This window comes from Amphibalanus amphitrite, unplaced genomic scaffold (assembly GCF_019059575.1).
Source record: "Amphibalanus amphitrite isolate SeventyFive unplaced genomic scaffold, NRLGWU_Aamphi_draft 000241F_arrow, whole genome shotgun sequence".
Lineage (NCBI taxonomy): Eukaryota > Metazoa > Arthropoda > Thecostraca > Balanomorpha > Balanidae > Amphibalanus > Amphibalanus amphitrite.
Genome location: NW_024881736.1, coordinates 765,710 through 778,469, shown reverse-complemented (window position 1 = coordinate 778,469; position 12,760 = coordinate 765,710). Strand labels below are relative to the sequence as shown.

Below are 12,760 nucleotides of genomic sequence, written 5' to 3'. Positions count from 1 at the left end.
AGCTTGCGAGATGGGAATGCTCACAAGCACAAAATGTTCGCGAAGGATGCATGGGAAAACAAAGCTCGCTTTCGATTATTTTGTAACTGAACACATGTTATCCCATTCATTTTAAAGTACGCGCGAGATACGAGTTTCTTATTTGCATTTATTCAGATTCATTGCAATTCAGTAGGCGGAACTATGGTCAAGCGTACCCATTTTCGGGAACGCATTTTCGTTCCCATGTTTGGGAACGATAAACCCAAATATGGGAACGCCATGTAGGCATTATTTAAAACAAGAAAAAGAACCGTTAAATGACGTCCAAAAAATATAAAACGATCGTGAACCGCCTGATATTTGTCTCAATATTGTTGGGAAAGAGTTTGATATTGTAAGGCCCATCGTAGTTTCAAATCGTTCCCCTATTTCTAAAGCAGTCCATCATCCGGGCCGCGAGCCCAAATTTGGGAACGCTCTCGTACACTGGCGCTGCAAGCGTTCCTTATTATGGGAACGGCGTACCCAAAATTGGGAACGATTTCACCGACGCCTTTCAGGGGCTCTTTTCATTAACAAGCATCACGTCCAACGCCGCAAATTATTGTTAACGCAACAATCATCAGATGACCTTTCCGGCAAGACCGTCGCATGTTTCGCCCGGTCTTCTGCGCTTTTATTCCCGTCGATCTCGCAGCGGGCACGCCCCCCTCTGCAGGATACGTAATTCACAACGCTCAGCGATGTTCAACAAGGTCTTCCATACCTATATCCACCGTCCGCGCCGAGGGTGGAGACATGTCAAGCATCTGTCTGTTTATCACCGATAGTTGACGAGCACAAGGAAGTATCCAAAAATGGGAACGCTGAATATGTTACACCCTCAAAACACCTAGTCCCAATGAAAATCTAGTTTTTTCCTTTCTTGATGAGTGTAAGTGGCAAAAGGCCTGGTAGGATGGGCACGAGGAATGATCGAAATCAGCATAAAAACTATAAATAAGCCACACAGAGCGACCTATATAAGAGAAATTCCCCCCAAACGATCACGCTTAGAAACACGGAAGACAAAAACCACGCTCATGACGCTCCTTATAAAACAACTCTAAACAGCTAGCATCCAAAAAAAATATATCTTTCTGGGATGATAAAATACAGCTGAATAATTTTAAACCACTGAAACTGAGTTTACAACAGTAGTTCGGTAAAATCACTGACGTTCCATGCGGTCGTGCGCCCCGACACCAAATGTCACCAATATTACCCCCGGACTGTCCGCGTGTTCGCTTGCATATGTCAGCATCTGGTGTCGCTAGTATGAAACTTCATAACCAGGCGAAAATTATTATACTTGACCTCAAAATGTAAAAAACGCTTCATTTTCCTTAAAATTGCAAGTTAAATGTAGTATAACCCATGTTTTCACCATTCCGTCATTTCAAAAAATCATTAAAAATATCATTCGACGGTCAATTTCCTTGTGCAACGGTCAGATTAAAGATAATTTTATAGAGACTTAGTAGATACTTAAATTAGCGTGCACTTTTTTGAGACGTGATGCACTAATGAGTTTTAGTGGGCGAACGGCCGAAAAATTACCTTCCGTTCCCATAAATGGGAACGCCCGTTCCCATATTTGGGAACTCCGTTCCCAAAAATGGGAACGTTCCTATATTTGGGTACTCATGACCATAGTTCCACCTACTGAATTGGGATGTTTTCATTGAATTGGTCGTAAATGGGATCGAGGGTCGACGTTAGAGGTGTTATTTCAAGCTTGAGTCATATTTACAAGTAGGTGACATACATGTTACCCACCTATTTTTTGCCGTAACTTGAAATAAATTGAAGTGTTGGGTTGGCCCAATTCAAATTGCAAATGGATCACAGAATCTCAAACAGGATTGTTGCATCTGCCTTACCAATTTGTTTTCGTTTTTACTTTTTTATTTCAAGTAGGGTGATGGTGATACCCCTTATGAGTATTTGGGGGTACATTAGGTGGGTCCAGTGATGGTCAAGTTGTGCCTTGAATGTCTAGAGTTTTTTCAGATATGACTTAAGCAGGTAGGGCGTTCCAGTTGTTCATGATGCAGATGCTGAAGCTGCTGTGTTGACTTCGAGCGAGTGTCATAGCTTTGAGATTGAGCAGTTTCCACCAATGTCCTCTTGTCAGCTTGGTCTCGTTCTTGGTGAAGAAAGGGGGTCAGAGGCACATCAATTCCTATTTGTGCCTATTACACCATCACCTGTTGTGAATCTAACTGAAAGTGACCATTGCAGATTGAAGAATGGACAGTTGTTTATTTTCAAAATATCTACATCATCTGCAACATTCCCTGTGGTCGTCCAGAGGCCATCCCAGCTAGTCTGGCACAAAAGCATCAAGATTGGATCTGTCTTCTCCTGCTCTAACCTAAAACATTCAAAGATCTATCAGGTAAAGGGTTATATTTTCAGTAAAAATAGTTGGTCATTGGTTAATGACTCTTTTTTATCATATTTAGCATGCGCCATGCTCTTTTAATTTTTTTGCTTGTTTTTTTTTGGGGGGGGGAGGAGCATTACTTCTGACTGATGAGAGGTGCCTGTGAATTGCTAATTGATGCCACTAGAGCTGTGTCTGCAGGGAACCCAAGATGAGGTTGCTGTTCTTATCGCTGGATCGCAAACCAGGATCATTGAGGAATCGACGAACGATGTGGAAATGTTCCACAACGATGACGAACCATCGAACCTCATTTCATACAAGGTGAGTCATTAATATCATGCACTTTTGTACAAAAGTAAGTAAATGTATTTGGTATTTTGAAACACCTATAGAAATCAGCTGATGTGGAAGAGTCACCGTCGGACTAACGTACATTACATGCATCCAAAACGTCGTGTTATTTGGCCTCTGTACGCCCGCGGTGCTCGCCGCTGACCGCTGCAGCCGCCCCGCCGTGTGTCCAGGGGACGGTGACGGCGGCCGAGCCCTCGCTGCAGCTGTACGAGCTGGACGGCAGCTGCCGGCTGGTGCTCTCCGCCCTGGCGGCCGTCTGCAGCTGCCCCCAGCTGCGGCTCGGCGACCAGGTGGTCGTGCACCACGGCCACTGGCAGGCCGCCGAGCGCGCCCTGTACGCCTGCGGACGGAGCCTGGTGTGCGTCCTGGACAGGTCGGTACTCAGCCGTCACAGACGCCGCGTCCGGCCGCTCGGCTGCTGTGTGGGTGGTGCTATTGCAGGCAATTAATTAGTCGCTGGTTTTATTCTAGCTGCTAAATGTTGAGTATCCATGACAGGTTGGATGATGATGTAAATAATAAACCAAATTATTACAAATGCATTCAAATATATTCAAAAAGACACACAAAGCTTTCGGTTCATGGAACCTTGATCACTGTGCAAATGAGTATAACAATCGCTGTAACCGTCTAAAAATTCTTTGAAATTAATCAGCCGCGTGTTTTCTTCTTCTGCTGGTCTACCACCGATTTTGCTGCCATTGACGACCATGTGATGAATCCGCTCCTACTGTTAAACGTTTCACGTGTGATGATGTGGGCTGCTTCCAGGACCTTCCTTGTACCTTTCTTTATATTGTTTTCTAATATCTTCGTACCGTCCCAGTCAGGTAAGTGGTTATACTTTTCTATATGCAGTACTATTGCATTTGATGTTCGGTGAAATTTTACATCGCTTCTGTGCTCCTTCAAACGAACTTCCACCCCTCTTCCCGTCTCCCCAACGTACGTTCTTTGGCACCCTTTGCATGGTATTTCGTAAACTACACTTTTTTCATCACTGGTATCTTTTTTGGTTTCATGGTGCTTGACTAAATCTTGAGTTTTCTTTCCTGTTACTGTAGCTACTTTGATATGTGACTTTTCAAGTGCTCTTACTATGATATCAATATTTTTCGAATTTGGGACCGAAATCCATCTCTTTCTTTTGTTGGCTTTTCTTCTCGTGTCATCTTCGTGTGCTTTGTTCGCACGTTGTTCGTCTCTTCTGTTGGCATCGTCGCCGTTTGCTTGGTTCGCGCGTCGTTCGTGTCTTCTGTCGGTCTCATCTTCGTGTGCTTGCTGTGAACCGTCGTACCGTGAACCGCCGTACCGTGACCCCTCCATGACTCGCCGTACCGTGACCCGCCGCAGTCCGCACCGTGACCCTGCCGCACCGTGACCCTGCCGCGCTTCTCCTCCCCGCAGAGAGCCGGAGCCGGTGGCCATCTGCCGCCGCTCTGCGGTACACACCCTCCACTGGTTCTGTCTGCCGCCCACGGCCGTCTGGTGGTACCGGCGCACGGCCGAGCGCATCGCCGCCGCCGCCGAGGGAAGGTCAGTGCCGCCGCCGGTAGGGCTGGATGAGGTCACGGGGAACTATCTGCCCTACCTGATGACGGCTAGGTGGTGGTGGAGGGAGGAGGGTATTGGTGTCGTAAGAGCCCGGTCAGTGTTGTATGTTATAAGAATACTAGTCATTCCAGGTGGCTTTTATCGATGTTTCATGCTTTTTATAAGCATAAGTCGTCAAGTATCTGTACAATTGGTGCCACCGATCGGGTTTCCCCCCGTTCGCTCAGGCGCCACGACGACTTATGCCGTCCGTACCGTCCCGACACGCCGCCGCTGTGCGCAGGGTTCCCGTGGACGGCGCGAAGGGCGTGCTGCACCGGCTGCTGCAGAGGGAGCAGCTGCCCACCGCCGAGCGATCGCTGACCAAGGAGTTTCTCTGCCGGCCGCACCGCTGCGCCGTATCACAAAAGGTGAGCTGGCAAGCCCTCGCAGTGAATGTCCTCGTAGCGCACTCTGTCTCTAACACGGTTTGTGTGTTGATGACGTTGCTACCCCGCGGTTGTTTCGTGTTAAATTGTCTCCGAAATGGACGTAAATCAGAATGTCCGATTCCCGTAGGCTGGTCCACTCGTTTTCTGTTTCTGTTTCCGCTTCTCCTTCGTACAGCTCGACAATTCATTCGTTTTCCAGCAGAGCTCCGAATGTCGTTCTGAGACGAGCGCAGTCTTATTTTCCTCCCGTCTGGCGTCTGCCGATAGCTATTCTCAACTGCGCTCTGCGACGATCGGTGGTGATGACATAGCACAAAGCCTTCATAACCTCACTTAACTGTCGATGCCGTATTCCGCTCTGCCCCTTTGGTCGGCGCTGTCTCTCCCCCTCAGCCTCCATGTGTCGCAAGTTTCTACCGCCGCGCTGTTCGAGCTGACCCTCCCCTCTCCCTCCCGCCGCTGTTTATGTCGCCAGTTCGGGGCGCCGTTCGAGCTGACCCCCCCCCCCCCCTGTCGCCAGTTCGGGGCGCCGTTCGAGCTGACCCCTTCCCCTGTCGCCAGTTCGGGGCGCCGTTCGAGCTGACCGCTCTGTCGGAGCTGGTGTCGGCCGCTCTGCTCGACTCCACTCCTCCGGAGCCGCCGGACGGCCGCGGCTGGCACCACTGGGTCGGCGGGGACCAACAGTGGCTGACCGTGGCGTGGCTGAGCAGCGACAGCGCCGGCGGACTGCGGGCCACGGCCGGCGCCGACTGCTCACTGCCGCTGCTGCTGGTGCCGCCCGCGGACGGAGAGTCTCACACCGCCTCCGCCGGACAGTCGCCCACCGCCGAACAGTCTCACACCGCCGGACAGTCTCACACAGCCGGACAGTCTCACACCGCCGGACAGCCTGCCTCGGACGGTCTGGTGCTGATCCGCGGGCCGCGGCTGGTGGTGGAGAGACTGGGCCACGACCGGCCGCTGATATACCTGCTCTGCGAGGAGCGGCAGCTGGTGCCGCTGGGGAGCGGTGCGGCCCCCGCCGGCCAGCCGCCGCCGCCCCCGCCCGCGCCGGCCGTCCGTCTGCTGGTGTGCCACCGCAGCTCTGCCCGCCGCCCGACCGCCAGTGGTGATGGCGGAGCGTTCCTGCTGCTGCACGGACTACTGGAGGAGGCTGCGCGCCGCCGTCCGGTGGTGCTGCGGCTGACGGGAGCGGCGGCCGGGCGCGCGGCCCGCCTCACACGGGGCACCACCTACCTGCTGCACTCTGAGGACCGCCTGTGGACAGGGAGAGAGTGAGTGGGGCAGCGGTACTGGGGGAAGGGGCGCCGCGGACGACGGGGTGCTGCTAGCTGAGGCCTATCGCTACTAACTGTACATTTTTATGTTAAAAGCTGCCTGGGCCATTATTTTTATTTTTCTCTTCATGTATCCATTTTCCAGCCGATTCATCGGTACAATCAACAGCTACGCTGAACTTACAGACGACCTCGCTAAATGTCGAGAATCGTCACGCAGCCGGTATTTTTCCGTCTCCCCTCACCGCGGGCACCTGACTCGCTCTGCCCACAGACCGGTGAGTACCTGACCCAGCCACTCTGCCCACAGGCTGCTGAACGGGCAGCTGCAGCCGTGGCTGGCAGAGTGTCCCACGCTGCGGGCGCCGGACGACCTGCACTTTACCGCCGAGTCATCACCAGTGGCCGCCGTCCTCTCCTCCGATGTACTCAGGTGGGATGCGGGCGTACTTTGGTTGGGTGTGGGCGTACTCGGGTGAAAAGGTGGGGACTCTGAGGGGGACGTGAGCGACTACTCAGTCAGAGTCCTGTGAGCAGCTCTGGGGTGAGGACTTTCTCGGCTGGGCTGTGGGCACCGTTTCAATATATTCTTGGGGACGTTGCTCAAGTCATTTTACGCCCTCTGTGGTCGCATCAATATGTTCCACGGAGTCGCCCGTGCTGACGTCATGGTGCCCTGCACTAATGCCACCTATCCCTGCTGCCCTGCACTGGCGCTGTGCCGGCGCCAGGTTGTCTGTGCTGAAGGTCTGACACTGTCTGTACTCTACTGACGCTGTGACGTCGGCAGTGTGTCGCAGCTGGCCCCGGGCGGGTCCGATGACGACCTGCTGTCGGTCCGTGGCGTCATACGGGAGCGGCGCCACGCCCGCGATCGGTACGCCAAGGCCTCGCACCAGCCGGCCATCAGCCTCGGTACGTACCCGGGGAGGGGAGGGGGGAGGGCAGGGCCGTCATCGGCAACGTCGTATTGTCCAGCTGCGATAAAACAATCGACATTGAATTGTGCGTGGCCCCGATCACGCTATCCCCAACGTTCATACACTCACTGCACGTACGTGATTGTTACCGGTGTTTGACCGTGTCTATTACGTAGCCCAACGAGTCGACCCCGTAATGATGAACCATTAATGTGCCCGAAACCAGCCGGCCTGACGCCTGTCCCGGTTAGTGTACTTACCGCCTGTTGCTGTGTGACGCAGTGGCCTGGTAACCGTACCTGGTGGCCCCTCCCCAGACACCCACCGCGTGGTTCTGCTCTGTGACCCGACCTGACCCCTCCCCAGACACCCACCGCGTGGTGCTGCTGCTCAGTGACCTGACCTGACCCCCCCAGACACCCACCGCGTGGTGCTGCTGCTCTGTGACCTGACCTGACCTGACCCCTCCCCAGACACCCACCGCGTGGTGCTGCTGCTCAGTGACCCGGAGACGCCGGACGAGTTGCCGCTGTACGTGTGTGAGCCGTCCCGCTGGGTCTCGCTGCTCGGCCTGGTGCCGGGCGCGGCGCTGACGGCGCACGCGGTCCGCTGGGCCGGCGGCGGCGCCCACCTGGTCACCACGCCGCTGTCGGAGCTCGAGCTGACCGGCTGGAGCGCGCCGCCCGAGCACCCCGGCGCCAGGAGGTGGGTGCGGGGGGAGGTTCGAACACCGATAAATGGGAGGAGCGGGGGAGTTGGTGTCGGGCGCTCCACTCTGTGACGATTGTGAGGAGTAGCGGAGGGTGTGTCGGACGTTCCACTCTGTGACTGTTCACAGGCGATCCACTGCTTTATTTTTAGGACGTCAAACATATTCATCCGTTGTGATAGGTTTTGAGCGTGAAAATGAACTTGTCCGATGGTTGCTACACATCAAACGGTACTCTTCCTCACCGTAACCCTCCGTGTAACCGCCCGCAAGTTGGTGATCACGCCAGCTGGCCTCTCCTGTCCAGCTGGCCATTCGCTGACCAGTATATGACATCTGACATTGCCCTGACTGCTATCTGCCCTTGTGACCCATATGCCCCCCCCCCCTGTTTGTGAGCCCGCCACGGATCTCTCTGAGCTCTGACCGCCCCATTTCCTACCTGTCTGTCCTCTCTTTGACCTCCGTCTTATCTCTGTCTGGTCTGACCCGGCCCTGTTTGACCTCCATTCGACCCCTGTCTGTCCCGTCAGGCCGCGGCTGCACCTGCCGGTACATTTCCTCTCGGCGGCGCTCTCCGACCCCTCGGTCACCCGCTGGCTGAGCTGTGTCACGCTGGCCGACCTCTGCCGGGTATCCGTGACGGCCGAGTGTGCCCTCTGCGGCCGCCAGCTGACCGCCGGCTGCTGCGGCTTCGTCGGCTGCCACGGGCGCGGGAGGCACGTCTACAACGCCAGGGCCAGGTGGGTTAGAGGGGATGGCAAGGTGAGTGTGATGCCATTTGCCACGCTGGTGTAGGATGACGCCGCCGGGCCCCATTCACTCCGTCAGACCAGTGTTGACTTTAACTCAGTGCAGTCCTTGACTCGGTGACTAGCCGTATCCCCTCTTGGTCATATTAGCGTTTGGTAACGGCCCTATCCCCTTTGTTAGGTCAGTGTCCGATGGTGGTCCCCTTCCCCCTGTCAGACTAGTGTTTGACGGCCCTATCCCATTTCTGTCAGGTCATTGTTTAATTACTGCACTATTTCCGTCAGGTCGGTGCTGGATGACGGCTCGGCGGCGGTGACGGCTCAGCTGATTGGTGACAGTGTCCGTCAGCTGCTGGGCGTCACGGACGCTCAGTGGCGCGCGCTGCTGACTGAGGCCGAACAGCAGGGCGAGATCTTCTACCTCCAGCCGCGCACCAAGGTACGGACCAGGACGCGGGACGAGTCGAATAACGTCCATGTTGGTCCCATTGTGTCTAGCTCATGTTGGAATCACATTGTATGAATGTTGATGGGAATATTCCCGTATCTATCAGCTCGTCGTGCCGGGCGGATGTCCCCACTGCTCCGGCGGCGCATTCTGACCGGGCCGTGTGTCGGTTCCCTCAGACCGGGCGCGTGCCGGCCGCCGCCGGACTGCTCCCGTCCTTTTGTCTGGCGGACTCTATCCGACGGCCGGTCATCTGCGAGCTGAAAAAGTTCGCCGGTCCGCCGCCGGCGGCCGCTGGTGAGTGGACGGCCGCGCCGTTAGTGGGCAGGTCACCGGGCCGATACGTGAACGATCTTCTATCTTCTTGGCGCAGGCAAGATGGTCAGACTGGCGCATGACGCAGGCTCCACTTTTTTTTTAGTTAATGGATGTCGCTCCTTTGAATATTAAGTCAGCCGTCATCGCACAATTATTGGTAGCTGCTCATGCACACGAGGTGAGATCTTTGCACTACCTGGTGCATAGACCTCTGTATATAGAAGTCTATGCCTGGTGAAATTGTATTTGTTGTCTGCCCAATTGTCACGTGTTTCGAAAAATAACTTGTTTGTTTTAGAGTATTTCTGTTCCCCGCCTATCACAAATGGGCTTCTAATCGCCTCTCATTCGTCCAGCCTTATCCTGACTGGTCATGGTGTAACTGGTCGCCCCTCCGTGTTCCGACAGCAGGAGGCGGCGGCGCGGCTCGCGAGGCGGTCTTCTGTGAGTCGGTGATGGAGGCCAGCCCAGACGTGGTGGTGCGACTCTTCCCCGATCCCGCCGCCGGTGCAGTCAGCTGACCCCGCCGCCGGGGCAGTCAGTTGACCCTGCTGGGATCACCATCAAACCTCAACCGCCGGGAGCCAGCGAACGTGCTACCGGGACAGTCAGTAATTGACCTCCTGCGAGGAACGGTTAGCTGACCTGCCGGCACGGTCAGATGACGTCAGCAGCCAGCTGAGTCCGAGGAACTGCTGCGAGGATCATCACTTGACCTGCCACCGGCCAGTCGGATGACCCCACCCCTCCTACGCGCTTATATTCAGTCTGAGTCATCCCCAGCCTACCTCAGAGAGGTTACCAGATGATCCGGCCCTCCGATCAGTAAGGCCAGTCGACACTGAACTGTTCCTAATGTTGAGAGGTGGGACTGTCGGCCCAGCCATATTGATAGAAAGGTTTCGATAAGAGGTGCAACGTTGCGCACGCCAGTTGAATGCACGGTAGGACGTGCGACGTGCGTTGTGCCAACCATGTGGAGGTGGACAGAAGTTTTAATGAGTCAGTATTTTGAAACATAGTGTTTTGTACGTTTTTCTTGCAAGAGACTCAAGCAGCTCGTATTCTACAAGGTACAAGGTACAAGAGACCACAAGTGATATCCGCGTTGCGAGGCAGTCAGTTCACTTCGCTGAACAATTCATCGCGGCTGTGCGTACAATGCCAGCCTCGTGAAATCCGTGGGTTGCATGTCGTGCTCTGAGCAGATTACGTTCTGATGTGCGTTTGAATGAAGCTCAATAGTCAATGATATCGATGAATGCGATGCCTAAAATAAAACCAGCAGAGAGAGATCGTGGAACTTCTTAGATCGGCGCTAGCGTTGTCTTATCACCATAATCGGCAGTCATAGAGCCTTCATGTCCGGGGTTCGGGCCATTCTACTACTCTCTTCCATTTCTGCTCAAGTCCGCCATTCCGTAAACTCCCTTACACAGGTACATTGCATTATATTAAAAACAGTTGGCCCGCGCCGACACGGTAGCGGCGGCCGCCCCGCCCCGCGCGGCCCGGCACGCGGCGACTCTCACTCAATCACTGTCCGAGTTCAGCTGATTATTCCTTCGTCTCCGTTTCGTCGGCTTCTTTATCACCTCCTCGTCCTGGAACAGATGAAATGGAGGAGGTGAATGCGGGACAGAGGCGGGCGGACGGGCTGGGCACACCCCAAATATGACGAACGGGAGCTACTACGAAGCCAGGAGTGCAATGGGAGGTCGGACAGCTTCCCAAACAGGGGGACTGTGGCCGAATGGTATACAAGCCTACAGCTATTTGAAAAAGGAGAAAAGGGGACCGATAAACAGATAGATTGAATAGCGGGACCCAGACAAACAAACGATAACAAAAACACTTTGTTACGCGCACCTCGTAACAAAAACAATATCGGGCGAAAATGTGCAAAGAAAACAACGAACAATCATCATAACGCAAACCATGTTCGGAAAACTGAAAACGTTCTAACGTGCACTTAAAAAAACTTAGGCCGACTTCGAAAAATTGGCAGATCACAGACAGCACGGAGGTCCGCTGCAGCGATAAGCACCGGCGTTTGCAGGCCGGTCGGGCTGGAGAGCGGGACCGCCGACCGTGGCGCGGTCCTGAAGACGCGCGCCCGGCTGTCGGATGACCGCAGCTCCACACCACCCCCACACTGGTGGTCGGCGCGTCATAACCGCGTCACCGCCCGCACCGCGCGGGCCACTGCACCACTGGCGTCACTGGCGACGTCACACGCCAGCCACTAACCTCCGACGATTCATCCGAGTCCGTCTCGGCCGACTTTTGAATGCTCTTGGTGGTGGCGCGGCCCCGCGCGGCCGCCTTGCGCCCCCGCCGCGTGCGCGCCTCCTCCTCGACCTCAATGAGGGCAAACAGGTCGGCGAAGCGTTTGCGCTGCGCCTCGTTGGAGCCGCTCTGCGCCACGCTGAGCGCCGTCTGCACCTCGTCGATGCTCCAGAAGGAGGCGGAGCGCAGCGCGCAGCGCATCTGGTCCAGGTGGCACAGGATCTGCTCGGTGGTGGGCAGGTTGGAGCGCGGCGAGTTGCGCCGCCGCTTGTTGGGCGTCAGGCTGGTGCGGTTGATGAGGTTGGCGATCAGCCGCGCCGTTTGCTCCTCGTACTCGGTGGACCAGTACTTCAGCACGGAGGCGACAAACACATCGTGCGGCTCCTCGGCGGTGCGCTGCAGCAGCGGCTTCACCAGCTCCATGCACGGCCTGACACAGCGGGGGAGGGGGCGGGTCAGACACTGGGGACCGACCAACGGCGAGAACCAAGGAAACACAATATCAGGGCAGCCGGGCCGCGAGCAACAAGCATCAGTGAATGCCTAACAATGTGTGCGCTGGAGGGGCATGGAACATGGAGCATTACGAGGACAGGAGGGCATAACAAGGCAGAGGATAGGATCTTTCAACAATATCTCCTTTCCGCCTACGATACTGAACCTAATCTTATTCTGCCTCACAGGTTCGTGACGTTTCCAAAAGCGTTCCATCAATTCCAACACTGTCACGTCGCTACCCCAACCTAGCCAGAAGATGAGGGTACCCATCCCCGCCCCAGCGGCACGTCCCAGGTGCGTCAGTGTGCGACTCACTCCTCTCTGCGCAGCATGAGCATGACGCAGCTGACCGCCTCGGCGTGCTCGCGGCTCTGGATGGTGGTGAGCAGCGGCAGGATGTAGTCGATGGTGAGCTCGTGCGCCTCGACCAGCTGCCACAGACAGTACTGCTCGAACGTCTCCCACTCGAGGCTGGCGTCTGTGGGGAGAACACGGACAGATATACGTCACAGGGCTGCCATATGAACCACGGCCAGCTGCCACAGACAGTACTGCTCGAACGTCTCCCACTCGAGGCTGGCGTCTGCAGGGGGAGCACATTACGTCACATGGCTGTTATAATGCCGCCACAGACAGTACTGCTCGAACGTCTCCCACTAGAGACTGGCGGGGAACACAGTACGTCACAGGGCTGCTATATGAACCACTCACAGAACATGGACACAAGTCACAATGTAAGCATATAAAAAGGACAGATAAATCAGGTGACTGTGATTATGTGATATGAACGGAACCCA

General features: G+C 55.1%; 2 protein-coding genes across 11 annotated transcripts in view; one reads left to right on the top strand and one right to left on the bottom strand.

Moving 5' to 3' along the window:
• Positions 1-1,687: 1,687 nt before the first annotated feature.
• Positions 1,688-10,471, top strand: LOC122386159. 3 transcript variants are annotated; one of them, XM_043375093.1, is made up of 14 exons: positions 1,688-1,776; positions 2,266-2,422; positions 2,612-2,734; positions 2,938-3,140; positions 4,175-4,303; positions 4,605-4,731; positions 5,314-6,026; positions 6,340-6,462; positions 6,820-6,944; positions 7,423-7,654; positions 8,192-8,401; positions 8,696-8,849; positions 9,038-9,155; positions 9,585-10,471. In XM_043375093.1, exons 1-14 carry the CDS (start codon positions 1,721-1,723, stop codon positions 9,695-9,697), a joined length of 2,583 nt encoding a protein of 860 aa, XP_043231028.1. In that variant the 5' UTR covers positions 1,688-1,720; the 3' UTR covers positions 9,698-10,471. The 3 variants fall into 3 exon arrangements, with proteins under 3 accessions (XP_043231028.1, XP_043231026.1, XP_043231027.1); XM_043375091.1 differs by having other exon boundaries at positions 1,690-1,776; positions 9,588-10,471; XM_043375092.1 differs by having other exon boundaries at positions 1,690-1,776; positions 2,598-2,734.
• A 136-nt stretch (positions 10,472-10,607) lies between these two features.
• Positions 10,608-12,760, bottom strand: part of LOC122386120 (integrator complex subunit 3-like) — an 18,931-nt gene continuing 16,778 nt past the window's right edge. For all 8 annotated transcript variants that reach the window (XM_043374994.1, XM_043374988.1, XM_043374991.1 and 5 more), the window contains exons 17-19: positions 12,279-12,441; positions 11,427-11,895; positions 10,608-10,780 (exon numbers count right to left, since the gene is read on the bottom strand). In XM_043374994.1, coding sequence (XP_043230929.1) covers positions 10,709-10,780; positions 11,427-11,895; positions 12,279-12,441 — 704 coding nt within the window. In that variant the 3' untranslated portion in view covers positions 10,608-10,708. The remainder of the gene's footprint in view (positions 10,781-11,426; positions 11,896-12,278; positions 12,442-12,760) is intronic.

Excerpts from the sequence above, each read along its gene's own strand:
- LOC122386159 (XM_043375093.1), top strand. The coding sequence starts at position 1,721 with ATGGGATCGAGGGTCGACGTTAGAGGTGTTATTTCAAGCTTGAGTCAT. Across the intron at positions 4,304-4,604 it reads GCCGCCGCCGCCGAGGGAAG|GGTTCCCGTGGACGGCGCGA; the intron begins GTCAGTGCCGCC and ends CGCTGTGCGCAG. Across the intron at positions 8,850-9,037 it reads ACCTCCAGCCGCGCACCAAG|ACCGGGCGCGTGCCGGCCGC; the intron begins GTACGGACCAGG and ends CGGTTCCCTCAG.